Below are 26,075 nucleotides of genomic sequence, written 5' to 3' on the forward strand. Positions count from 1 at the left end.
CAGGTAAACTTTTCTGGGGTGCTAGACAGCAAGTTTCCACTCAGTAACATTCCTCCATTTTGCTAGATTTCACCTCCATAAATAAGGACTCTATTCTAACTCTCTTTCGGAGGCCAGAGCTGGGAAAATATCCAATGTAAACAGAAAATAAAGAGCTATCGTTTAGTATTCTGAACCAGGCTGGCGACTCGCCAGCTATAATATACATTAGAGATCATGAAGCTCCTGTAACCATCATCTTTATTTCCACCCAGGTATGTTTACAGGGCTCGTTAATACATACAGTGTGGCAACCACCCTCCTACGCAGCTAGAAATTGGAGCACATTAAGAGAGAAACTGGATCGTTCTACAGGAGTTGCAAACTAAATGATCATCAATATACTATAAAGTTTTATGAGCAAGTAATTTGTGTCTTCACCAAGAAAAAATCCCCCTAAAGCCTACTTCAGAGCAAACTGGGAAACTGCCAAAAGAGAGTCAGTTAAATGATGTTTAAACTTGCAGGTTTTGGATGGAGATTATCTATTAAAAAAGTAGAAGCAGGTTTTCTAGCATATATTCTGCAAAGAGTTATTTGTTTTAGAAGAAGGTCACAGCAGCTCAGGAGCTTTAAATCCATTTTTGACACAAATTCCTTGGGGCAGGGGAAAAAAATCTTTTTTTTTTTTCCTTTTTTTTTTTCTCCTTTTTTTTTTTAATTAATAAAGCAACAGGCTGACACTTATGTTTCCACGCTCACACACAAAATTCAGAGGACCAGTCCTACATTCCTTTGCCAGAAGGTGTTCCCTACGTTAGTAGGGGATATGCATAATTACACTGTAATTTTATGAGTGATGTAATAAACTGAAAGTTTTCCTGAAATTCGTTAAAATGACAGAAGTGCATTCTGGTGAAGTAAACAAATTGCATAGGAAAAATGCTTTACATTTCTCACTACACTTGTCTCAAAAACCAATTTATTCTCAAATTGCTGCCAATTCTAACAAATTATGGTGATCTTGCAATGCAGACAGATATCCCTCTCAGGAACAGAGGGAGGGACAGCACAAAGCCTGATCCACATCAGTGGAAGAAAAATCTTTCTGAGCTTCTGACACTGATGCACAATGACTTCCAGGCTGGATTTGCCCACTATATTTCTAACAGCAATTCTGAAAACTCAGTCGGGTTTTCCTCAGCAAAAGAAGTAACAAGTAGCTTGCTACTTATTAACCCAATTTCCTCCTTTTTCATCTTCCCAAAATTGATACAGTTTCTCATTTGCTTATGAACAATGAAGCTTCCTGAAAGGGAAACCTCACCACACTTTAAATTGTTACTATTACATTTTAATTACAACGATGTTCTGTCAAGCGATAATACTGGTTACATTATACAATATTACTTAATCATTCCATGATTTTTTTTTCAACAACTAAAATGTCTGCTTTCTTAAAATGGATCTAACATCATCTTCTTTCCAATCATATTAAAAAAAAGAATTTAAAAAAGAGAGATGCTGGCTTCATTTAAACATTCATTATTTTTCCCTTAATTTTGTCCCTTCCCTTTTGCACATAAAATTATCAAACCAGCAACTGGAGATCTAACGTTTTAAACTTTAATTAGAGGACAAACATTACTGTAAATAAGTAGAGAGAAAAGCATGTTCATCAAAAATGAAACGGATGATTTGTAGACAACACAAGTATTTACTAGAGTAGTTGCTTTTTTGGCATCATAGAAATGCTGGAAGCCAGGAAGGAGCTTTGTTTTGTTTTTTTAAATAATTACTGAAGGGTTATTCACATCATGTAATTTGCAGGATTTCTATTACAATGCATAGCATTTGCACGAAGCAGATTGTGGCCCTCAGACCAAGGTGTTCTCCTCCTCCACACACACACTAAAACAAGAGGGAAACGTGGACATTATATTTGCAAAATGGCTGCAAATGGAAACCTGCATCCGTCCTACTCTTGGATCCAAAAACCTGGAAAAGCCCGTGCCAACTCGTGGCATCAAAACTCGCCACTCTCTCCTGCTTTGAGCTGTGTGCTTCCCACGCTCGCCGTGGTGCGCAGGAGATCCTCGCTGGTAAGCAGCCCGGCAGACGCAGGTCTGTGGCTGCACTGGGAGGTGGCACGTCCCTGCACTGCACAGACTCTTGCTCTCCAGCGGGATAATCTGCAGCCAATCTTATTCTGCCCCGTGCTGCTTACTGTGCTTTCTTTAGATGGAAAAGGCGGGAATACTCACGCAACTATGAGAAGGTAGTGGCCGCGATCCAAGTTTAGGGAATGCAGAAAGCACCTTTGCAAAAATTGCGCAATAGTTTGCAAAGCTATTTTGCAAAACTAATTTTTTTTCTTTTTTTTTTTTGCAAAACTGTTCCATCATCTGATGCAACACTGAAAGAAACAGGATCTTAGGCCAGAAACCTGAATTTTGGCACCGAGGGAATAGATAATCTGCCCCCTCTCTCTGTAGGTAAGCAGAAAGGAGGAGAAATTTTGAAGCCCTTCCCCCTTCCACCTCCTCATCACAGCGATAAGCATCTACCACCTAGAGAGCTGTAACTAACTATTAAGGTCCGATTAAGATGCTTTATAAAACGTAATAAGCCATGAGATAGTATAAGCACATATGAAATCGCTTATGAGCAACTAGCAATAATGGCTGAGGTGTTCGTAACTGTCTGCATGATTTCAACACCTTCCAGTAAAACCAATAATACGCATGTCTCAAGCAATACTCCTTCCCAGAAACACCTTTCCCTCCTCCAGATACAAACCACTTGGGCATGATTCATTTTTGCACAACACTTTAAAATTGCTTAAACACCTTAGGACATGCAAGAACAACTATCAATGTTTAACTCCACCACCACTGCATTTATACAGCCATCTTGTACCTGGGTTCAGGTTTTGAAAGAATTTGGATTTGGGTCACCCCACCAAAGCTGACGAATAAAATTCCTGATGAACTGTACTTGGGGAACTTTGCTCCAGTTGAAATTGCAGTATCAGAAAGTCCAGGTACATTATTACACATACATGATTATGCTTCAAAACTCTATAGAATGAAGCAAACGTCCATAAAGTAACTGAAAGTAGAACTTGGAGAACGATGCAAGAACAAAAGTAAAATTAAAAAAAAAAAAACAAACTTACAAGGACTGTAAACCGCTTAATCCTCTGATGGCCTCATTAGGTATAGTCTTCAGCTGATTGTTCTGTAGGGTTCTGTAAAAATCCACTGTGTTAGTAAAGTAGAATTTGACAATCATCTTTATCAACAGTAGAGATGACAGAAGAGGCCATGGTCCTGCTACGGTTTCACAAATTTCTAGTTTACATAAAAGCACATAGAATTATCAAGACCAGATACCCAAAGGCAACAACGAAACAAGAAAATGGCGTATTTCAGTTTTATTTACAACTCATTAATTAACTGCATTAATTTGCAGAGAACGAGCCTCTGACATAATACACTGAAATTCCCCTGGGAACTCACTGAAGAGGTTGAACAACCTCACACTAGTACAAATTTGCTACAATGAATGATATTTTATTATTTTCTTGTGAAATTATCCTATACATGCTATAAAATACACAAACCTCTAATTTTTCTTAAAGCCGCATCAATACACAATGCATTAACAATCTAATTTACAAAGTGTGTTCACAACAAAGCACCTCTGGGCATAACATGAAAAAGACACAGAATGAAACTAGAGCCAAGATTAATTAAGTTATACTGGGTTTTTTTTAAGAACTTCTCTTATGGGACAACTTATTATTGCGTGATGAGTTCTTTTATGAAGAGAATGTAAGTAACGGAGATCTCACGCATTATGAAATATTATTAGGTTTTGGTGCATACTGGGGTAAAATGCAAGTGGACAAGTAAGTTAACTGTTAATTAATACCCAATTCTGAAAATTTTCAAGAACTACTACAATTTCAGGCACCTCCAGCGTTGAGTATCCTGATGGAGATACCTTCAGGAGCCTTGACACACTGCATTCAATTTACAAAACAGTCAGTAGTATTGCAGATGGGCGGTTTCCTCATCTGTACCCTGCTTATGCTATTTGTTTATGCTTCTTTCTTTACAATGTCAGGGTGCTTTTCCACTAGTTTTTTTAAATACCTGTTCAATTAACTACCTATCACCCTACTAGCAACTGGAAATAGTTACATCAGCATAAATGCTACAATTTCTGGTTTTTGAAACCCCAAACAACAGAAAGCTCTTTTTATCCTTAGCTATGGGAAAACAGTTGAAATGAATATTCTTACCTCAGAAAGGAAAACAGGGTATGGGAAACAGGACATACAATTCTAGCTTTTTTTTTATTAAAACTTTTTTTCTAATAGAAAGTCATTTTCACCTAAAGAAGCATCGAACTGTGGAAATCATTTATTTTACCGGTAGGGCACTATTCAAAGGTCAAACAGTGTTTTAAATCTCTGTAAGTACTAGTACTACCTGATAATGTCAGGACACCTGATGGAATAAGCTGAGGGGGTGGAGAACAACAAAAGGCTTTACATGTCCTTTTCAGAATTTTTCCTTCTTTTGCTACAAGATACACTTCAGAAGCAAGTGTTCTAATTACATGAAGTAATTACAGTTTAGTCAAATTCACTGCTGCTCATCATCACCACTTACAGAAGGCTTTATTAAAAAAAAAATATAGGAGACCTCTAATTTGGGGGGGTGGGGGGGCACAGCAGAGGAAGGGAAAAAAAATTTAATCCAGCCTACCAGTAAACAGGCTGGCTGCGCACTAACAAAGCGCACAGCTAGCTATGAAGCTCTAAAACCCCATTACTTACAGAACTTTGAGTTCTTTCAACCCAGACAAGGCCTTCGGATGGATAAAAGAAAGGTCATTGCCAGCCAGTCGCCTGGAAAAAAATTGCAATAATAATTTCAGCCACAAAATACAGTACTTCTACAAATCATCTAACAACGAAAAATCACCAACACATCAAATCTTGCAAGCAGTTATGCATTTTGCATCCAATTATGCCATATTCACGATCTTCCAAGTTGCAGTTATTTCAGTCATCGCACATTTTTAACGACAAGAATGCATTACTCAGCCTCGTGGATATACTTCTGCAAACATGCTAGAAAAAACACACCCCAGAACACTAAAGAATCTTCTTACGGTACTAGGTTTGAGAAGTGCATTTACCAGCTATTAACGTGATCCTGTGGCTTTCGGCATTGCTCTGCTGAAACACATGCTCTGGTATCCATGTGTTTTTAATTTACACAGCAGTTTCTAAAGAAACTATGCAGTTAAGTAAAAATAGCAAGATGCAAGTACGAGGCAGGGAAAAGTTTCTATGAGAATCCCAAATGTGAGGACGATATTTGCAAGCAGGCGGTGGTGCTGACAATTGACAGGATGCCTGCTGACATTACCAAGACCTAATCCTGGTAATCTTTCATCTTTTCCGTCAGCTATTTGGACAAACTTCTCAGAAAAGAAAACTGTTTTGGGGGAGGGAGAAAGGGAACAGGATTCTCAGCTGTACTCACTCTCTCTCAAGATGTGGCTGCTTTCAAACTTGGACTGCTAGATACTAACACAAAGTAAATTGGGAAAACCACCACGATATTAAAAGTAATAAATACAGGAGACACTGCAGAAGACAAAGCAGGAAAGCAGAAACAGCAGCCAAAACTGCTGCTTTCAAATAGCTCATTCCCCCTTCCCCCACTCCTTTTTTTCTTCAACCTTTTTACCTCTGTCCTGACCAGCAGACCCTGTGTGGTCCAACCTTTGTTGAGCTGCTAATAGTTGTGACACGAGGTATTTTACTAAGGGTAAAAGACAATAATGCAGAACACCTGGTAACCCATAGCTGCCAAAAGATGCCGTTATTTCAGCCAAAGTATTTGCTTTCAGACTTGGTCTCATATCCTAGCTAAGCAAAAGCAGTGTTGGAGAAGGCTGTACAATGAAATCATCCGGCGGAAATACTACATACAAGGTAGTAAGTGTTAATAATTAAAAAACACTCAATGTGCTTTAACAAAGGTTACAGACTATCAAAACCCACCTCTGCTATTACAGGGCACTGTGAAGCAAGCCAGCCACACTAAAGGGAAAATACTATTTCAAAGAGGCAAATGAAGGAAATAACAAGAGCATCACCTATAGTATCAGCTTGCCAGAACACAGCAACGTTACTACGTTTTTATCTTAGTCTCTATTTCTAACTACATTAAAGAGATTACCCAAAGCATTTGATGCCTACATAAATCTGCAACAGAATTAATGACTTAATAAAATGCTGCCTGATAGAGAGGATGCTAGTTATGTTTATCAAATCCATTTGTCAAAGGTAGATGGTTTTCTTTATAAACCAAGGGAGAAAAGGACAGCTTCTCATGAACAGGATGCGACAGCAGCAGCAGATGCTACTCGATTTTAGAAAACTCTGTTACTATCGTTTGTTAAAGTAGACCTTGGAATTTAGTCCTTTTCTTCTCACGCACACCCCAATCGCCATAGCTATGGCTCTGACATCATTACAAGCATGCTTAAATCTCAACTTCTTCTGTCTTTTAAAAAAAAAAAAAAAAAAAAAATCAATCTCCTGACTGCTGAGAAAAGTTTGTCTGCAAGGCTTGTGTATAACCAAACAGCTCTGAAACCAGAAGAAAAATAAAAAAGTAATCAATGTATACTTACTCTTGATATCTCTAGTCTGCAAACAACCTCAGGATTTCGAAGCTGTGACATGATTTTTCAAATACTTTGAATTTTTAACATGAATGAAAAATTCCAGATGGCAACTAAACGCTCCCCTAAAATTCATTTTGTTGTCAGTAGCTGCCCAAAGCGACTGTATTAACTTTATCTGGGGGGACGTGGAGGGACCTTTGCAATATTTCATGGCTTTCTTTTTAACTGTTTCCTAAGAAGTTCACTGTAAACAGAAAGAAATATTGATGAAACATGCTGGGTCTCTACATCAGAAAGCCAGTGATCTGCAAAACACATGTTGATTTTAAGAAGTGTTCAAAACATCGAATAGAAATCCTTAAATCAAGCGAAATTTAACTGAGACTATAGCACCGAATTACTTTGGCACTCCAACACTACCAGTTGATGTTGATCACCCACCACACGCTTCAGGAAGCGGCAGCCCTGGTAAACGTGCGTCAGGCAGCCCCGGCTGCAGCTCTGCCGAGGTTCCCCGTTAAACGGGCTGGTGTGCGGCTGGTCAGGCATCCGCTCTAACTTCTCCCTCCTCCCAAAGAGGCTGGGGATTAGGATTTGTTTTAAAGAAGCTAAACTAAATCCAGTTGAATAGCTTCCCCCAATCTCACTGAGTGTCACTAACACAACCTACAGAGCACTGGAAACAAAATACAGCTGAGCCAGAGCAAGGCTTGCGTGACTTCAAATAGCAAAACTTCGCCTGCCTCAAGGCAACTCCTGTGTATCCAGCCTTTTTGCAACCAACCAACAGAAAAAAAACAACCTGCAATCCATTACATTTCCGTTTCTCCTCCATCTGGCAACCTTCCAGGAAACAGGATACAACTAGCCAAGTGTGCAAAGGCTTTACTAATCAGTTTGCCAAATATACATTTATCATTCACGTCCTAGCCGTGGGGAGGGGAGCGTGGCTGCTCGTTAGGAGATTTCAACTGCAGCTCTCCAGCAGGCAAAGACCAAGGTGTCATACGCCGCTCTCGACACGCTTCCCTCTGCTGCAGCACGCAGCAGCTCGAAGGATGGCAAGATTTCTCTGTACATAGCCAGGTTTGTTTTAAAGACAGAAACGAAAAATTAACAGCATATAATATCGCACACGTACAGCATATAAATTAAGACGTCACTGAAATCCTCCAGTCAGGTTTTCCACGTTACCCCCTTTCAGCATGTCTCAAAACCAGCCACGTTCAGAGTTTCAAATATGATGTTTAAAACTACTAAATATTTCAAAAGCACCTCGGTTTCTCTCGTTCTGTCTCTCTCACACACACGGTAAATGAGCTAAGGAAAATCACAGCTTTACCAAGTCCCAAGCTCCAGCACAACAGAAAGGAAGGAAGCTTCATCTCCTTGCAACAAGGCTCACTAACCTGCCTGGGACCAGCCCACGGTGGGACAACTCCACGCTGCTACGAAGCTACCTGAAGGCAGCCCTACATTTACGCTATCGAGAGCTGAGTACCCATCCTTCCCTTCACTTTGAGTGGAAAGTCTCAGAGACCTGATCTGAAAGTCCATCTATAGCTACTGAGTCAAGGCACATCACCATTAGTTAGAGCTCTTTTTTCAAAAGGCAGAGGACTGTAAAAAGAGATTCATCCACAAAGACAGTAAAGACTTAATTTAATAGACGATTGTGAAGTGCCCTGCTATGCTATAGGCCACAGAAACATAATTTGCTGTCTTTTACTTCTCAAGGTACACAGACGGAGCAGCAGACATCATCTGAAGCGGGTTGTAAATGTGTATCACACTGACCAAGAGTTTTCCAACTCGATCGCGACTCCCATTTTTTGGGAACTCTGCCCAAGACTGCAGGTATCCTGAATTAGCCCACCGGAATTTCACCTTGAAGGCTTCTGCAGTGGAATCACAGTTGTAATGTGTGATCACGTTAGTATCTATCTTCTAGGTTGGTAACCTCCTTGTAATTGCTTGGTATTGAAAATTGTAGTCCTCTATTTTTACTGTAAAAGAAAATAGTAAAAACTGAGTGTTTCAATGGGATAAGATTTCTGCAAATTTGGACAAATTCCAGTAGACAAAATCAATTTCGGCATAGCAGGATAATAGAGGAGGACAAGATACTTCTGCTATCCCGTCATATATAGGTGAGCAGTACCCTCTAATCATTATTTCAAGTGACACAGTAAGTAATCTCCAGATGTAGAGGGCACCTTGTTGTTATTACAGAAATCAGGATACAATCTGGCCAGGGAATAATCTTCCACAGTATCTCATTCCCAGAGTACACAGCAAGCACAGCTTCTTGCACTCACTCTTCTGAAAGCAGCCAAGACTGTTTTCTCTCTTTTGGGAAATTAAAACTTCTGCAATTATGAGTCTGGCAACCCGGTTGCATGTTAACCAAGACAAGTTAATCACTGGTGTCACTCCAATATCAGGGAGGATGTCCCAGGGATACATTTTTGTCCGTAACAATTAAAACCATCACTCTCATTTTGACAGGATGCAATACAAACTTCTTGGAAACCTCTCTACTTGCCTTGCATCCCAGATGGTGGTGAACCTCAGGTTACTTGAGCAAAGAATTAGGTCTCCTTCTGTCCTTCTGAAGATCTCGTGCACAGATACAAAGTGATTTTGCTGTGGTTTTTTTGTCTCCTTTGGTGGTATTCCACAATCCTCCTAACCTTATCTGTCCATCTTGTCTCTGATAACAATACATTGGCTACTTCTTCCATGGATCAACTGTAATCTCATTTCCTTGCTGAAAATTCAAATACTGACACAGACCGCAATCCTGACATGTCATAATAAATCACCTGATACATTATTTTTATTTCTACATTAGCTGCTTTCTGGTAAGACCCAAGACGTAGTCAAGGCTGAACATTCCACCATCGCCTTCAAACCATCCACCACTGGCTGTCTGCCCACACAACATCTCCTTTTGGCTCTCCAACTTTTACCTACCTATTTTCATCCCTTTGGAAAATATTCCATTGCTTCCCCATTCATGCTTTTGCCATTTCTTTACTTTTTTGCTGTCTTACATCAAACTGTTCTGCCACCCTTACCTGCCTGTCCCTAACATCAACTTTTTCAGGGTTCTTTGTGCTTCACACACAAACTTGAATTTTACTTCATGTTCTCCGGCAACAGAAGTAACCTTTGAAAATGCCTTATAGACACGCTTGCTAGGTATCAGGGATTAAATTTTCTCCAACTTAAGAAAAGAGCTTCGGGTTCCACTTATTCCAGAAGAGCAGCCACTTTGGAACAGAATTCAGTTTTCTTAACAGATCATGCACAGTTGTGTGCTACAATTTATTCATCAACGTTTCAAGCTTTACACAAGAGGTACAGCCGTTTGCAGGAAAATACCGGGGGCTCGCTGCTTCCCCCGTGCAGAGATCCCCTGCCTGGCGAGGGCACACGCCTATGCAGGCAGCTCCTACCCAAGCTGGGCAGCTGCAGAAGGGGACGGGCTATATCACCGGACTAAACTTCGCTTTGCTTATCTGATTAGCAAACAGCCCCTTTGGGACTTTTGTCAGCTGCAGCCTGCTGCACGGCTGTGAAGCCAATCAATAACCTACAGATTACTCCCAATTCTTCCACGCCAATTTAGCATAACTAAATGGATACTTTATTCTGCTGCTGCTAATGGAAAAGGCATTTGTTCCCTTCTCCTTTTCTTGCAGTAGTTTCAGTATTATACAACCTCAACCGCTATTTATAAAATCGTGAGTATGTAAGCCAAGACACACCAGGATTGAAAAAGGAAGCCTGTAACTACAACCAGCACTGAAACTGCACCAACTCCAACCAGCTGAGTAGGCACTTCTCACCCTGAGCCTTCTCTTTCTAGCATTTACAGCTTTCTCAAAGTTATCCTGAACTTCACAGTAATAGCTTGTTTTCAAAATGCATTCCTGGTCTAAAAATTTAAAACGTCCAAGTAAACTAAACCGATTAATTAAAAGAAGTGTAAAGCCTGTCCATAAGTTCTACTGTTAAACTGTCAGCAAGAGTCACCAGCACCCACTGCAAGACAAAATATGGCTCTGTGATATTGCTTTTCATGGACTATTGAAGAATATTTATAATTACATTTTCTTCTTGTTAACAGGAAAATAAACTGTCATGGATTTGAAGAAAGCAAGCATTCCCATCCATGCAAAATATGCTCTATCATTCAATTTGCAAGCAGTACCTGTACTGGGGCAAGACCTCCTTGAAGTAGAGCCCACAGGCTACAATACATATGCACTGAAGGAAACATGTAACCTAAAACAATTATTATACAACATGAGCTGTTGAAGCAAGCTGTCTTTGTAGTCCCAGAAAAAACAGACGTTTGCACAAATTTTCTAACACAGACATGTTTTAAAAATAAGCAACAATATCACGTCCTCTTGAAAATTGGTAACAACTAGTCTACAGCAGTGGTGACAAGTATACAACTTGCAGTATACAACTTTGATTCTTCTTAACTCCAAAGCAGAAAGCAGAACACATTTTATAAAATGTGCCGCCTTCTCCCTAATTGCCTTTGCACATCTTGCACTGCGTTGCGATAACTTCCCTTTGCTCTACCATAGGCCAGGTAGCCATCAAGGGAAGGGTCTATCTCTAGGCGCTCAGGTGAGTCTGCATATGCTGATCCAGGTTCTGCCACTCTGGATTTCTATTTCCCTCTAAATTCCACTGCACAAATAGCAATCATTACAGACGCCATTGTGTTTACTCGAGAAGGAGCTACGCGAGACAAATATTCCGTGTTCCTCACTGTGATGCCCAAAATTAAATACTTCAGTGGCAGAGTACGGGGGAGGTTGGTGGTTTTCAGGATTTCATTTCTTCCTCCTCTCCCCTCAAAAAGCCATGTCTAATACTAACTTTGCCTTTTCACTGGGGATGCTGAGAGACTGGGGGCACATAGCTGTGCTACGGGAATGACTTCCATAGTGGTGGGCCGGCTGCTGAGAAAGCAGAAGGGGGATTTGTGGTTGACAGCTCCAGTTCAGAGGACTCCGACACTCAAGAGGGATCTGTGGATTTGATACCGACTTCATCACGGGCCAGCGCAGAGAGCAGCACGCGAGGGAGACAGGCTCTCCGCTGCCCGTGCGGATCAGCAGATGGGCTGCTACGCTGAACGGACAGGAGCTCTTCCAGCATCAACACATTCCTTCCTAGCTATAAATATATTTCACTCACTTAGTCTGTAAAGCAGAGACACAGAGGTGAAAGTAACCAAGCTTGGTTTTGATCAACTAGGATGCAACAATAGAATCAACTACAGATTTGTGCTTTTAGCAGGTAATGTTATTTGGATGCTCAGAAGGTTTCCACGATCATGAAATATATTGATGGTTAGACAAGAGAGGGTGAAAAAAATGACTGTTGAGATAGTAAATCCTCAAAGTTGCTTCAATCTGTCCATACAGCCTGTCTCTTGCCCTGGCATTTATTGGCTTTCTAGGCAAGGGATCTTTTGAATGACCATGCATCTAGCAAGTGATGCTGCAAAACGTGGAAGTGGCTTAGATCTACATATATTTGGCAATTAAACCTCTGTTACCAGTTTTCTAACCACTTCAGATACATACTGGGTAAATACAAGAGCCAGGTTTTGTAGACACCTCCACAATGAATGACCTTAGAGAAACGGGAGCAATTTTCAACACGATTCTTTGTTTCAGATTCAGGTCAACTGTTAACTTTCCCCCAGCTGGAAAAAAAAAAGCAAATGTTTTATCCAAATCATCTAGAATTTTACTTTTATATAAGAAGGGCAGGAAAAGAACTTTACATGGTTACAGGTTCTTCTACACCAGGATGACAGAATGATATGATGTCATGATTTATGACTACGATGACAGAATGCACTCAGACCAGCCAATTACTTTCTTAGAGTACAGGGATAACGCATTTACCTCCAACATATAGGATTTGTTTTTTCTGCTTTTCTGTCTGAATATCTAAGGCTTTTGTGACTCTTCTTGAGGCTTCAGCCTGGAACTGGCTGCCTGCTCACTTGCACACGCATGTCTTTTGTCTCATGCTCCAATTCCTGAAACCGAAAAGAGGAGGTGGACTGTACGGTACAAGCATTGTTTGGGAGACTGTACCTGGAGAGACCCAGCCTGCACTACCGCTCGGCCTCCAGAAGTTTCTTATCTGGTTTATACATTCAGACAGCCCCAACCTGGCAGCTCAGGCAGCATAATAAATTCAGGCTCGTAAGACGGGTCTTGAAGCGTAACACCGCAAAGTTCAGCCTCCAGGCCATTTAGCGAAGCCAGCTTCTGTGTGCGTGCACATGTGAAAATAACACTAAACGCTGAAACTCGAACACAACAGATAAGGAAAAAGTTTCATTTTCCTCTACATGTACTTGTAGCAGAATAACCAGTCTCGGGACCCTTATACACAGCCATGCCAACTTTTGAAATTAACATGTAGAAACAGAAACTGGAAAGAAACTTCCTCATCTTCTAAAAACAACGGAATTCACTCAACCTACTAGAATCTGTCCCCACATACAGGAAAAATATGCAACTGTTAAGCACAGCAAGAACCTTCTAAGCTACAGAAATATTATTCTTGAATCAGCAGGATTGAAACTCATCCAGAATCAAACTGATTTAGGACTCGCATAGATAAGAAAACATTAATTAAACGCAGGTTGGCCAACATGTTTTTAACCATCATTTAGCATCTAGTGCAGACCAAGTAGGTGACGTTTAAAAATATCTTAGCTGACTGTGGTTAATTCTACTTGGGAGTCTTTGCCTAAAGGTTTGTCTTGACTAGAATTTGAAGGTGCAAGTTGCAACACGCCGATGCACTTTCTAAAGCTCCGGTGCACACGAGGCAGCAAACATTTCTAATGTATGCTAGCTGGTCAAGTCAAAGCTTAGGCTCTTAACTTGCTACCACACGTGAAACCTACACCTTGCATTTTCTTCATTAGAACTTTACCTCTTGGAATTCAAGCTGGAGCAACTGAGAAAATTACCTCCTCCAGCTGTTCAAATATTCAGAGCTGGCAGACGGATGAAGAGCACTCATCAGCTTCCAACCCAACGTCATCCAGCTATTTTTGAAATACCAACAGAAGACGTCTACACTGGCTGCTGTTATAACAAAGCAGCTGAAGAGAGCTCTTGGCTTGTTCCTCAGTCTCTGCTGGTGCGGCTGAACGGACAGATATGGGGCAGTAATGTCTCCAATCGTACCAGCTAGTTTCACAAGAGGACGTTTAACCACAGCCGCAGTTAACCACATGCCGGCTCTCACAAGGCATCAGGACAACTTTTCTCATGGAAATTCATCCTCACCTTTTCTACTCGAAACAAACCCTTTGTCTCCAGCTTCCCACTACAAATGCTGCAGCTACTCATGTCTATGAAAGGGAGAGGAATTGCATCATCTCATCAATGTTCGCACACTACCTTGCAAATACTATTTTAAAAGACCTAGCACTGAAGGACAAAAACCTCCTTCCGCCAAATGCTCCACAGCCAGGTGAGGAAAGACACTGCATCCCAAACTAACAGCTCAGCCTTGGTGGCCTTGGCAGAACTCCAAGACATGCCTTATTCATAAAACCAAAGTAATAAAAAAGACAGACACTCCCCCTCCCTCCCCAAGGATAATACAGCTTGGTGCTGAAGCAGAAATTAGAAGGAAGGGGACCCTCTAAATTACACACTGAAATAGATACTACAAAAGCAAGCAGCTGTGACATTTCAGCCAGGTGGTCATCTTCAGCTGCAGTCAAGAGGAAAAATAACTCTAGACATTTCCCTTGCAGATACTTCCTGATTACAACCTTATGGCAAAAACACCTCATTTTCACTGTCAGTATACATTTTAATTAATCCTTATGTTCTTAAAATATACTTTGTCAATTAAAAGCCACGATCAGAGGCTCTGGCAGGGGGAGGGGTTTGAGATGTTTAGGCAGATCTCTTAGTGCTGTAATCAGCATGGATATAATTAATCAAGCCAATTCTCAGTTGTACTGTTTCTTTTCCTGAAAAATTGCATCGCACATGTGCTGTCTCTCGCTTGCTGTTTATTCATCTCTCAAAAAGCAGATTAGCATCGTCTTTCAGAAACAAGAAAACTTTTATTGATCTAGATCTTCCTTTTATCACTTTATTTCCCTAACCATTTTCAGCAGCTATTAAATAAAAACCTTAATAAAGTTTGCCCTTGACGGATAAAAATAAAAATATCTGAGGGCAGTGTAACAGAAGAGAGACTGTTTCATATCATATATGAACAAAACCCAGAAACACGACAGACCCCGGCACCAGCATACATCGGGAAGGTACAGCAAGGTGCTGTCTCTTGGTGCCTTCAGGAGTGATCATATTCCTTGCTGTATTGCTGGGCACGATACGGTCTTCAAAACCTCACAGTCAGAGAGCACCCTCCGTAACCCTTGCTGGAGAAGGTCAGAGCCCTGCCCCGAGGCTGTCTGGTTGGGAGGTGACCAGTGCTCCCCTTTGGACAACCACGTGCTTGTGTCGCAGGCAACCTGCAGACAGACAGCAGGACAGCTTGCTGTCCTCTGCCTTCCTATCGGCTCTCCCATGGACCCGCAGCCAGACAGCCAAAACCTTAACATCTAAACCTTACCCATCAGCGCAAATAGGACGACAACAATTTAAAGGGGTAAAAGTGGAAATCAAAACAAGGTTAAAAGGTCATTAAGTCGAGAAAACTTTTGCTTTTTTCGAGTGGTTGGAACTTCTGAAGCTAGACTGGAAAACTGGCCAAGAATAAAAATCACTCTCATTTGCCTTCCTTGATGACAGAGTGCCTTTTTAATTAGTCCAGCAGATCATTCACCAATATAGTGAATGGAAATCATATAATTAAAGTCCTTCAGACTACTTTAGATAACTTTAAATATTAGAAGGAACTGCAACCACATAGAAAAGCATCAAAACATAACACAGCCTGGCTCTTCTAGTTAAAAATTCACACTGGAAAATCATTTCTGCTTTCTAAAAACACTGCATTATCTAACTATATTTCCCTCTCCTGGCTTTCTATAAATACTTTTAGGTGTGGTAAGAAAACTGTGGCCAAGTTCCTCAAGGATTTTCAGTTTCTATATCAAGTTCAGGGCTGCAGCATATTTACATTAACATTTTCTGGAGAATACACTTCATTAACTGCTGTGGCGAAACCCTTGGTGGTCTGCTCCTCACTGACTCTGACCATTGCCGTTTCAATCATTTGCAAATTACTTCCAGATGGGTATCAGTTACACAGAGATGGAGCATTTTTATAACATTTATAAATAGTGCAAGAATCCTACAGACCTATGATAAGTGTGCTATGCGGTGACACGCACGATGAGGCTGTGAAGAGGGGCACATGGAGCACATAACCCAATGGGTGGATTCTGCCCACAGACAAGCTGGAATCCCTTTGCTTGTACCTGTGAGTAACACTCAGGTTGGACACTATCTCAAAGGTAGAAAAACCTCAGACTATACCTGCAAATTTGATACTTCGCAGGGGAGTCAGTTCCCTAAACACAGCCATTTAGTGCCATTTCAGATGCCCTCTCCCACCTGGCCCCAGCTGCCATTCCAGGTGGCCACTGGTCTCCCATCTGCGTCAGACCTGCCAGTCCTGTGCGGGTCTCAGACAGCCCAGCACATCTAAAAAATGGCACAGGATGCATACATTGAAGCACCCAGGTCACTCCCCCTTTGGTGACATAGAAGGCACCTTTTAATCGAGCAGCCAGCTTTTACAAGTCTGATACACCGCTTCTTTCACTTTTACTTGCTAGCGTTTGTTTTAGGATTTGGAAGAATGATCCTCTGAAGTCCCTCCAACCTACCAAATAATTCATTGCATTAAGGAAATGACAACCCCCATTCTAAATGACTCCTACTGCAGTTTTTAATCCCATATTCTCCATACGTGCACTGTGTAAGACTCAGTTGCCTACATAATACATCTAATTGCCTCCCATTTACATTCAATTAAATTCGTGATACTATTTTGCAATATTAATTAACTAACTCTGTCAGGGGCTAGTCTCCTGGAGCATTTGACAAAGGGCAGAGCTAAAGCATGGTATAAAGAGAAAGGTGTCTGGGGCTGTCTCCTGGATGAAGAGCTACTAGAGTTCGCAGTGGTGTGGATACTTACTGCATTCCCATTAAGTTCACGGGATTTGTGCTTTAGGTGTGTAATTCTCGGGAAAAGTTCTAGATGGAAAAGTCACTTCTAGCACAGATTTCCACACCACTTTGCTTTAACTCTGTCTCTTTTTCTTTGGCATGGAGACTCACACCCAGATTTCTGTGCTGAAAAAGCAACTTTGCTGGTGCCTGGAAGTCAGAATTTGGATCTGTTCAACTACAAATAAAAGCCAGGAAGAAAGTTTGAAAATCACCTTAGAGTGGAGAGGGAAAATTGTGGTTGTACAGTGGGAAATATGACAGTTTGGTTTCTTCTGTCCACAACCAGCAAAAATAAAGACCGAAAATTTTCTGTACCCTGTCCCGTAGAGAAAAAGGCAGAGTGAAGCATCAACACATCATGTCTGGTGCTGGTCATTTCTGATAAGAAGGTAAGCTGCTTTTGTTTGAATCTACTTTAGTCTATTATATTCCCTCTAGGAAGAACAGGAGCTGAAGCAAGGGAACCTGAAGTTGACTTATGCACAGATGACCATAACCAGGTCTTTACAGAGAAGGCAAAAACCTTCCTCATTTCACTGCTGCAGAGCATGGCCAGAGCCTCTGCAAACAGGCTTCAAAGTCAAAGCAAAACCTTACTAACTCACAGGTCTCGGGTAATGGTTTTCACCTGAGAAGAACTGTACATAGATACTGCCCACTAATGGCTCTGCTCTCACTGTCATTCTCCTGTCTTTCTGCATTCGTGATAGCTGTTGAATTGGAGACAGCCTTTCTTTTTAATCTTTCTGCAGATTCTCCTACATCTGCAGCTGTAGGAGGTTAAGTCGAACATAAAATGAAAATTGCCTTTTTTTTCTATTGCACTCAGGAATTATGATTGATTCAAATATGTCCAAACATTTGGCAAGTATCATTTTTACTATAAAGTTGTTGGGTTTTGGTGTTTTGTTTAGGTTTTTTTTCCCCAGAAGTTGCTTTAGCATCGCAAGCAAGCACGCTAGGAATGATTTAAACCTTCTGGGTGTTAACATATAATTCTGAGCTTAACACTAGCCTGTTTTTTTGCAAACTGAAATGTGGAATTTAGGGTGACAATGAGGTACATGTAGCAAATGGCTCTTACGCAATAAGCACAATAGATGATGGCTGAAGGCTCTGCCTTTTCTCTTTACCTCCTGACACACCCCAGGGTTTATGGAAGTTACACAATACGCACACCCACCAGTTAGGTTTTACTGCTTAATTACTTATAGGGAAAAAATAAAGTCTCCCACAGTCATCTGAAGCTGGGAAAACAGAATTGTTAGTTTTTTCAACTTTTGGTGTTCAGTATGACTATGGAGAATTTGGAAGAAAACTGGACTACAAATATAGTCTAAGCAAACACACAGACGTACAGCAGCCCATATTATAAAGCACACAGGGAATGCTGGCTAGTATATATTCTGAGCCAAGCAAGCCTACCCAGGCCTCCAATATTTTTTTTTTTTTAATTGACCACTCATGCCATAGAGCTTTTCTTAAATTGTGTCAATTACACACATGTACCATCTGAAATCCTAGTAAATCTATTTTCCTTCACGAGGTATTCTTGACTACATTGCAAATTTAAGCAATACCTAAAATCAGAGGGAATAAACTGGAACCTGTTAAGCATGAGATATCACACACAATTCATCTGACATAAATAAGCTCAATTGCGCTTCACAATTTTACTGACCTGAGTCAAAACTACTTAAAAACCAGGGAAAATGGAATTATTTAAGTTTATCAGTAATGGTAGCTGCTACATTATCAGGACGTAAGAGAGACCAAAATTGTAAGCAGAGGTAAAACACCTTATTAGACCAACCAGCATAGCTAGGGTGCAAGGAAGAAAAACAGAGAAGCTTTCAGGAAGGCAACCCTTTCTTCAGGAGCGAGTGATGCATCTCTTACCAATCTCTCAATATCCTGTTCCAGTGAGGTGCGGTGGCTGTATGGTTTATAGCAGGTAACCAGAGTCAAAAGGTTCTGGGCTTTATCTGCAATTTTGCTATGGGGTTAATTTATCCTGTTGCCCTCTACAAATGGCTTTCGTTCTTTGCCTCAGTTTCCTCATCTGTAAAGTTGGAACAATGCTTCCCTACTTCATAAGGGTTTGCTTCTTCGGGGAAATGAGCTGTTCTTTCCTTAAGGTGCATTTACTGAAAAATCTCTCAACACAGCATTTGTAGCTCCAGTCTAGCCAAAGTCATAAATAAGGGCAGCCTGACTTTGTATTTTAAATGCTCTTTGATATGAGAAATGCCACTTTGACGCTGTGAAAATGCAAGAGAAGCAAAGCAAATTGCAGTGGTTTTGTCTTATCTGTTGCTTATTACTGGAAGTTCACAACGCTCTCTGGCAAAGGTTGAACCATTACCCTTTCTTCATAGATAAGGAAACTAAGACACGCAGAAGTCACTCGTCACATAATAGTACTTACTAAAGCAGTAATTGACAGTCAAAGCCTCCTCTCTGTTCATTGACTCTGAAACCAAATCTAATTTAGGGCTATGCTGTGAAAGGGTGCTTCAACTTTGCAAAGGCATCTCAGTTAAGACTTCAGTTCAGCAAACCACTGGGCAACATGAGCCTTAGCGCAGCTCAAGGATTCAGAAGTCAAGCATCACCTAAGCAAAACCTAAAAAAACCAAAACAAAGCTAAAAAGAGAACAGGACAAGAGGGAGATGGGAACTGGAGAGAGAAGAGAGAGAATTTCTGCCAGAGAAACTAAGAACAAGAAGCCCTGTACCACAGAACTTGAATTTCTGATGCAGGTCAGGATGGGCTTGTGAGCACTGCATCTGCAGCCCACAGGGGCAATGGGAGCAAGCTGCTTAGTAAATGAAACAACATATATTTTATGGAACTTACGCAACAGCTATACTGTAGCTCCTTCGGAAACAATGGTAATTACCCACCTCTCGTGTTATCTTTGGATAACACTGTAATTAGTATGTGTCATCACTCTAGCCATGATTAAAATAATTACCGTAAAAAGTCCCTTGTAAGTAGCATTTACTGTTCCGGTTTCCAAACATGTACAGGATTATTTTTTTTAAAGTATAATTGCTTTTTCTGTTCGCAGCTCAACTCAACACTATTTCCCCACCCACCTTCCACTTTACACAGCTATCTGATGCTGCAGCAAAACTTTAACATGTGTGAAATACTTACAGCTCTTCCAAGTAGGGAAAATTCTTGAACGCATCCTCTGGTAGCCTTGTGATGTTATTCATGCTGATATCTCTGGGGAAGAAGAAATAGGGATATATCAATAAGTAGTAAGGGATTTTTACGCTCTAGAAAAAGGAGGAGAAAAAGAAAGCCTAATCAGATGGTATGATAACAGCAAAAAATATTCTAGCATCACACAGTAATAGCTCTTTCTAGAATCACACAGAATCACAGAAACAAGCACAGTAATTTCAGAATCCAGTCGCAGCAAAGACCTATGTAATGGAAAGTTGATAAAAATATTTTCTGACACCTCTAAGCAAAAAAAATTACTGTGAAACTACAGGGTATGCATGTATGGAAGAGGCCCCACAGTACTGTTATCCCCAATACTAATTTTTACCAACTTACACATGCATACAATTTTAACACAGATGATTAAGACTGCTCTAAAACCACAGCATATAAAAAAAAGATTGTGACCACCCACCACGCAAATTTCCATCCCACAATGTCTTTAAAAGAAAAAAGAATACATGCATTGGGACTTAATGAAGAGCTTCTGGCAAACATGGCTTCTGGAACAACTGACAAGAAGAGCAGAAACATGTCCTAGCTCTACCACAGTCTTTTTTTTTTTTTTCTCCTACAAAACTTATAGAAGTCCTCGAGGTAATAGTTTTAAGCAGATTTCATTCTCAGTCCGTGAGCAGAGACAGGCCGGCAGCAAGTGCTTACATGATAGGTATGCAGACCTGTTCAGCTTTTTTCTTTCCGAAGGAACAGTAAGTGGCAAGCTTGGTGCCATCACCTCAGTTCACACCTACATAACCATCACGGATAATCCAGTCCTAAAGCAAGTTATTACTCAATGTAAGTAAAAGTAGCACGAAAACAATTCAGTTTGATAATTAAACTAATAACTGCCTAACAATTCATCACATAACCCAAGTTCTTACTTTCTACTTGGTTACCTTTTTTTTTAATAGGTAGTTTAACAGCAATTCAGTGAGACTCGTTAGTACAGCCCTCCCACCTTCCTTCTGCTTGCTGCCTTCCACACATTGTTCTCTAGCATTGTGCGTCACCTCCCCACGTATTTTGGGTAAAAAGCAAACAAACAAAACCAAACCACCCCTTCCATCTCACCGACAGTCAACAAGTACCACCGAATTTCCTGCATGACAATCTGAAGGGCTCATGACTGCATGCAGGACAGCAGATTTTGTTTGCCACCCAGAAAGCACTACCTTGGAATACAATACCAGCCCTCGCCTGCTGCTGGGGCAGACGTTCTTTGCCCATCCACAGCCACTGCTATTTTTCAAGCATCTGCCTCAACTGGGATTATCGCTTCTTCTGACGAGGCAGAGAAAGGTCAATTCAGACTCTTCCTGCTACACTGGAAGGGCACAGATCCCTGAAGAACCTTTTTGCTGCAGCAAAAACAGCCCCCTTGAGAAATTAAGAAGTTTCACGTTCAGGCTCTCTTCCGTGGCTCCCACCCACGAGAGGACTCAGTGCTGATCTGGGGGGTTCAGAGCCAGGCCCCTAAGGGGAGCAAGGAGCATGCGGAGGGGTCGGCGCCACTTCTGCGGAAATGGTGTCTCAGGACATTTGTGCCTTCTTTCATGCTGTGATGAACCAAATGCCATGTCAGTACCATACAACCTACCAAAAACGTTGCAGCAGTTAATTAAACCACTTTTTGCAAAGAGTGCCCACATTATTCCTCCAGCTGCCAGACCGTAACGTCTAACATAGCTCAATAAAAAATGTTTCCTTATTTATCCTAACAGAATGCACTATATAAAAAACCCCACAGTTACTGGGGAAAAACATATTTTTTTTCCCCACAGCAGTTGACAATGTCAGCCGATGCCAGTGAATTTATGTTGACGTTAACAAGTAGCTGGCAACTGGTCCGCTGCCCCAACCAAGTAGCACAGGCCCCCGGCCACCGCTGGCACGAACACTGCACTCTTACATTAAATCTAGAGGCAATTGTTTCTTTAAACTAGGTGTTTATTAAATAGCAGGCCAAAACTCCATTCCTCATACCCCAGTGCAAACCAAGAGAGCTATTCCTCAGCAGCTGTTAAGAGTATACTAACACAACCCAAGAGCAATGGTGCTCAAAATAAGGGTTAGCACATACAAAACAAACCCAATTGTGAGAGATGACCGAGAAAATCCACTGCGGCACAACAGACTCCTTCGCTAAGCTCCAGAAGGAGCTGAACTGGAGGTGATTTATTTCTGAACTCTATAGCCCGCGTGCTTTAAGAGGTGCTTTGTGTCTCAGCAGCAGCTTGGGTACCGTGAGATGCTGCAGTTGCTGCGGGGGGACATTTTTCTTCTTGTGCAGGAAAGTAAATAAAAGTATCAGATACATGAATCGTCAGCTGTCTGCTCCACGGGAGACTGCAACTTTTATTCTCCCTACCCCCCATACACATTTTTCAAATTGTCATGAATACACGCGTTTCACACATCCAGGCTAGTCCTCGCCTTTCCAGAGGACTGGAAGCATTTATGAATAAGACAGAAGGGTAAGAAGGGAGTGGAAACCCTACATCAATCCTACGAAATAGCAACCCGTGCAAGAAAAATCACAACTCTCTCAAAAGACTGTCCAGGTGATACAAAACCCGAATATCATGTATACTGTATAAATTGGTGGTAGTAAAAATAGGTCAACAGTACATATCATCAGAAAGCACTTTACGAATGGCTACACATGGCTTTGTCAAGGATTTTGACCGCGACCACATTTGTTGTGCTACGTGATAGCTCTTTAGGACAGAAGTAAGAAATCACATCCATCTGAAAGCAATGCTCTTCAAGTTTCCAGAGATATAAACGCCTGATTTTCAGAAGTGTCATATGCAATCCTAAACGAAGTCAATGGAAACCACGTAGACATACAGCATGGCTGATATCTAAATTCTACGTAATTTTGGCTTTCTCTGGGATCCAAAATTAGCAAAGAAAGTTTATTGCCTGTAGCTCCAAGTGCTAGCGTCTACAATTTTAACATGGGGAGCAGATTCTTTGGATGTAAGCACAAAACAGAACACCTTAATAATGAAGATTTGAGACACACCATCAACATCTCCAAATTCTACCAAAACTTATTTTCAGCGAAACTGCATTTATCACTAAAACAGGCACACAGATGCATTGCAATTCTGTCTTTAGCATTATCATGTGAATCTTCAGGGGCTGCTTATCATGACACCTTGCTAAAAAGCTGGAATTATTACAAAGTTCCTGTATTTGCCTTCATTACATGCAATAGGAACTCCTACTCAGTAAATAAGCCAATCTTTATAGCACTGATTCGCAGGCTTTGGGGAACATCAAGCCACCAACTTTCAAAGTTTCTTAATGACCACCATACAAGTTTTAAATTTGTTTAATTAAATACATTATGTAAAAGCAGTTTTGCTGCAGAAATCACAAACTGATTGCCAATGCCAATCAATAGACTTGGGTAGATCACACTTCGAAAAACTGCTATAAAAAAAATTAAGTTTCAATACAGAGGATGAGAAGGTGAAAACATACTAATCTTATCTGAAGTGCACTATCAGCAAAAAAGCAACCAATATAGAAGGGGAAAACCACAAAGAATTGTGGAAGCCAAAATCAGACACTTGGGTGGGGTTTTTTAATATATATATAATTTTTTGATTTATTTTCATTTCACTCAACAGAATACCCTCAGTCAAAAAATGAGTTCATGGGCACTATTTGCTGGTAATAAAATATTAAGTAGTTCATGAGCTTGATGCAAAAATTTACAAACAATATTAGTAAACGCCCTTCTCACTAAAATTAGGTGACTTAATAACTACGCTCTAAAAAGTTTGCCTAGTTAATTTGGAAGATATTAATAACACATGATTTACAGAAGAATTACAACAAAAATGGACTAGTACCATATGTTATGATGAAATAATGGCAATTATTGCCCCCAAAACCACTGTCCAAAACAAAAAGAGCCCTTGTCAAGTTTCTACTGCTTTTATTTTAGAAAATATTCATCTTACTATTCCTAAAATTTAAAAAAAAAAAAAAAAAAAAATCAGTCTATGCAGAATCAAGGAGGCTGTCCACATAAAATACTACTACAAGCTTTGGATAAATCAAAGAAATCTCCACTGAGAAGCTGCCCTACTCCACGTGTTCCCGCACCTTTACCAGACAGACCTCAGGCCTACGAGCCCAGAGCTCATTTAAGGTCCTAATATATAAAATAAAGTTCTATGAACGAACAAAACGAATACCTAAGAGTACCTTCCCGACCTCTAGCAGTATCCACGGGGAATTATGCTATCACACAACAGAAGGACCACGTCAGCAGTTGCCTGATGCCCCATTCCAGCAGGACTACACTGAAGGACCCATTCTGGATCAGGTTATTACATCCGGACATAAGTTTCCTAAAAACAGCACAACGTTTACAAGCCTTTCCATTGCCACCAAAGAAAAAAAAAACCACCCACCCCAAAACCAACAAACAAAACAGCACACCAAAAAAACTCCACACTTGCCCTAAATTTTACTGGTACACTGAAGTTCAGACTCGATATCTGAAAGGTTTATCTTCCATGTCTTGTTCTTTCATCACTTCGCAGTATGATCTGTCAGCCCCAGCAACCTACAGCTGTCTAGAAATAAACTCAGCCCCACGCTTGTATTTGGGACTTTTTCCCTGGGAAGCGCAAAATGGACACAACAGCTTTAAGAGGGAAAAGATGTGGACAGCGATGCCATGGTTTCACACAATAGATTCATCAGGACAACAAAGGAGAAGCCGGGGTAGACCTGCACCTTTCAGCAGTTAGCCATTAACTGGGCTTATCTGTACTAAGCAGCCAGGCTAAATCTTCGCTCGCTAACCAACTTTAACCAAGGCAGGTCAGGGCGTGATCGGGCAAGGAGCTGCCATCAAAACTAAAATGATGAGCAGCCGAAGGTGGTAACCTCTTTAGCAAGAGGAGGCGGCATCTCGGGGGATAACGTGAATCACAGCCTTATAGTTACAATTAGTTTCGCCATTTCACGTAGGAGAGATGTAACACCACAATATAAACACAACCGTGCTCCCTCCTACAGCGCTATTGCTGCCGTGGCTGCGTTCTGAACGATAAATAAGGCTCTCACACTCGGTCAGAAGTTTTGTCCTTCTTCCAGGAAGGTACTACAGAAAAGAAAGAAAAAACAAAAAACAAACTAAAACAAGTAGCTTGAAGAAACCTACTGAAAATGTTATTTCACCATCCCAGGTACTGCAGAGACTAATTTTTACAGGCTAAAGGTGAAAAAAATCAAGCCACTGCACTGAAGCAGTCATTTGCTGTCTTCAGCCTGCTTCAGTAGACAGCTGCAGGCTATTCTGACAACTACTTTAGTCTTTATCTCCAGCTCAGTTTAGCAAAGTCCCCTGCTTTCACTTAACACAGAAACACTTGAAAGTCTTTAAAAATACTTGTATGTACACTAACCAGCAAGGACGCCAAAAGCTATGAAAACCTCCCTCTGTTAAAAATAGGCATCAAATGAGATAAATTAACTTGGGAGAGGAAGGCACCTTTGCTGGACACAGTAAAGCCAAACAGCACCACATCTCCTCTCTGCCTAAAGCAGATTTGAACTACTCTTAGAGCAACCAGCAGTGGAGATTTCAGAAGCCTAAACTAGGCAAGGTAATGCACTGAAACTTTTCTATTGTACTCCTTCTGTGCAAGAACTCCAGTTCCTGATGGCAAGTTTTGGCTGGGTTTTTTTTAAGGACTCTTTATTCTAGCACTAACCAAAGTCAAACTTCCCCAGGCTTCAGGATGAGCAGAAATACTTTGTATCTTGAACAGCAACTTACTAATTCTCTCACATTTTAAAAAAAGAACCTCTTACTTATCTTTAAAAAGTGGCTTCAGTCACAGCTTTCATCAGTGCTATCAGGCAAAAGAGAATTA

At 40.9% G+C, this 26,075-nt stretch overlaps 1 protein-coding gene across 1 annotated transcript in view; it reads right to left on the reverse strand.

Annotated features, from left to right (window-relative positions):
* LGR4 (leucine rich repeat containing G protein-coupled receptor 4) overlaps positions 1-26,075 on the reverse strand; it is a 79,687-nt gene that overhangs the window by 24,408 nt on the left and 29,204 nt on the right. The window contains exons 2-4 of the mRNA XM_059825677.1: positions 20,092-20,163; positions 4,829-4,900; positions 3,158-3,229 (exon numbers count right to left, since the gene is read on the reverse strand). Coding sequence (XP_059681660.1) covers positions 3,158-3,229; positions 4,829-4,900; positions 20,092-20,163 — 216 coding nt within the window. The remainder of the gene's footprint in view (positions 1-3,157; positions 3,230-4,828; positions 4,901-20,091; positions 20,164-26,075) is intronic.

This window comes from Gavia stellata, chromosome 17 (assembly GCF_030936135.1).
Source record: "Gavia stellata isolate bGavSte3 chromosome 17, bGavSte3.hap2, whole genome shotgun sequence".
Taxonomy (NCBI): Eukaryota; Metazoa; Chordata; class Aves; order Gaviiformes; family Gaviidae; genus Gavia; species Gavia stellata.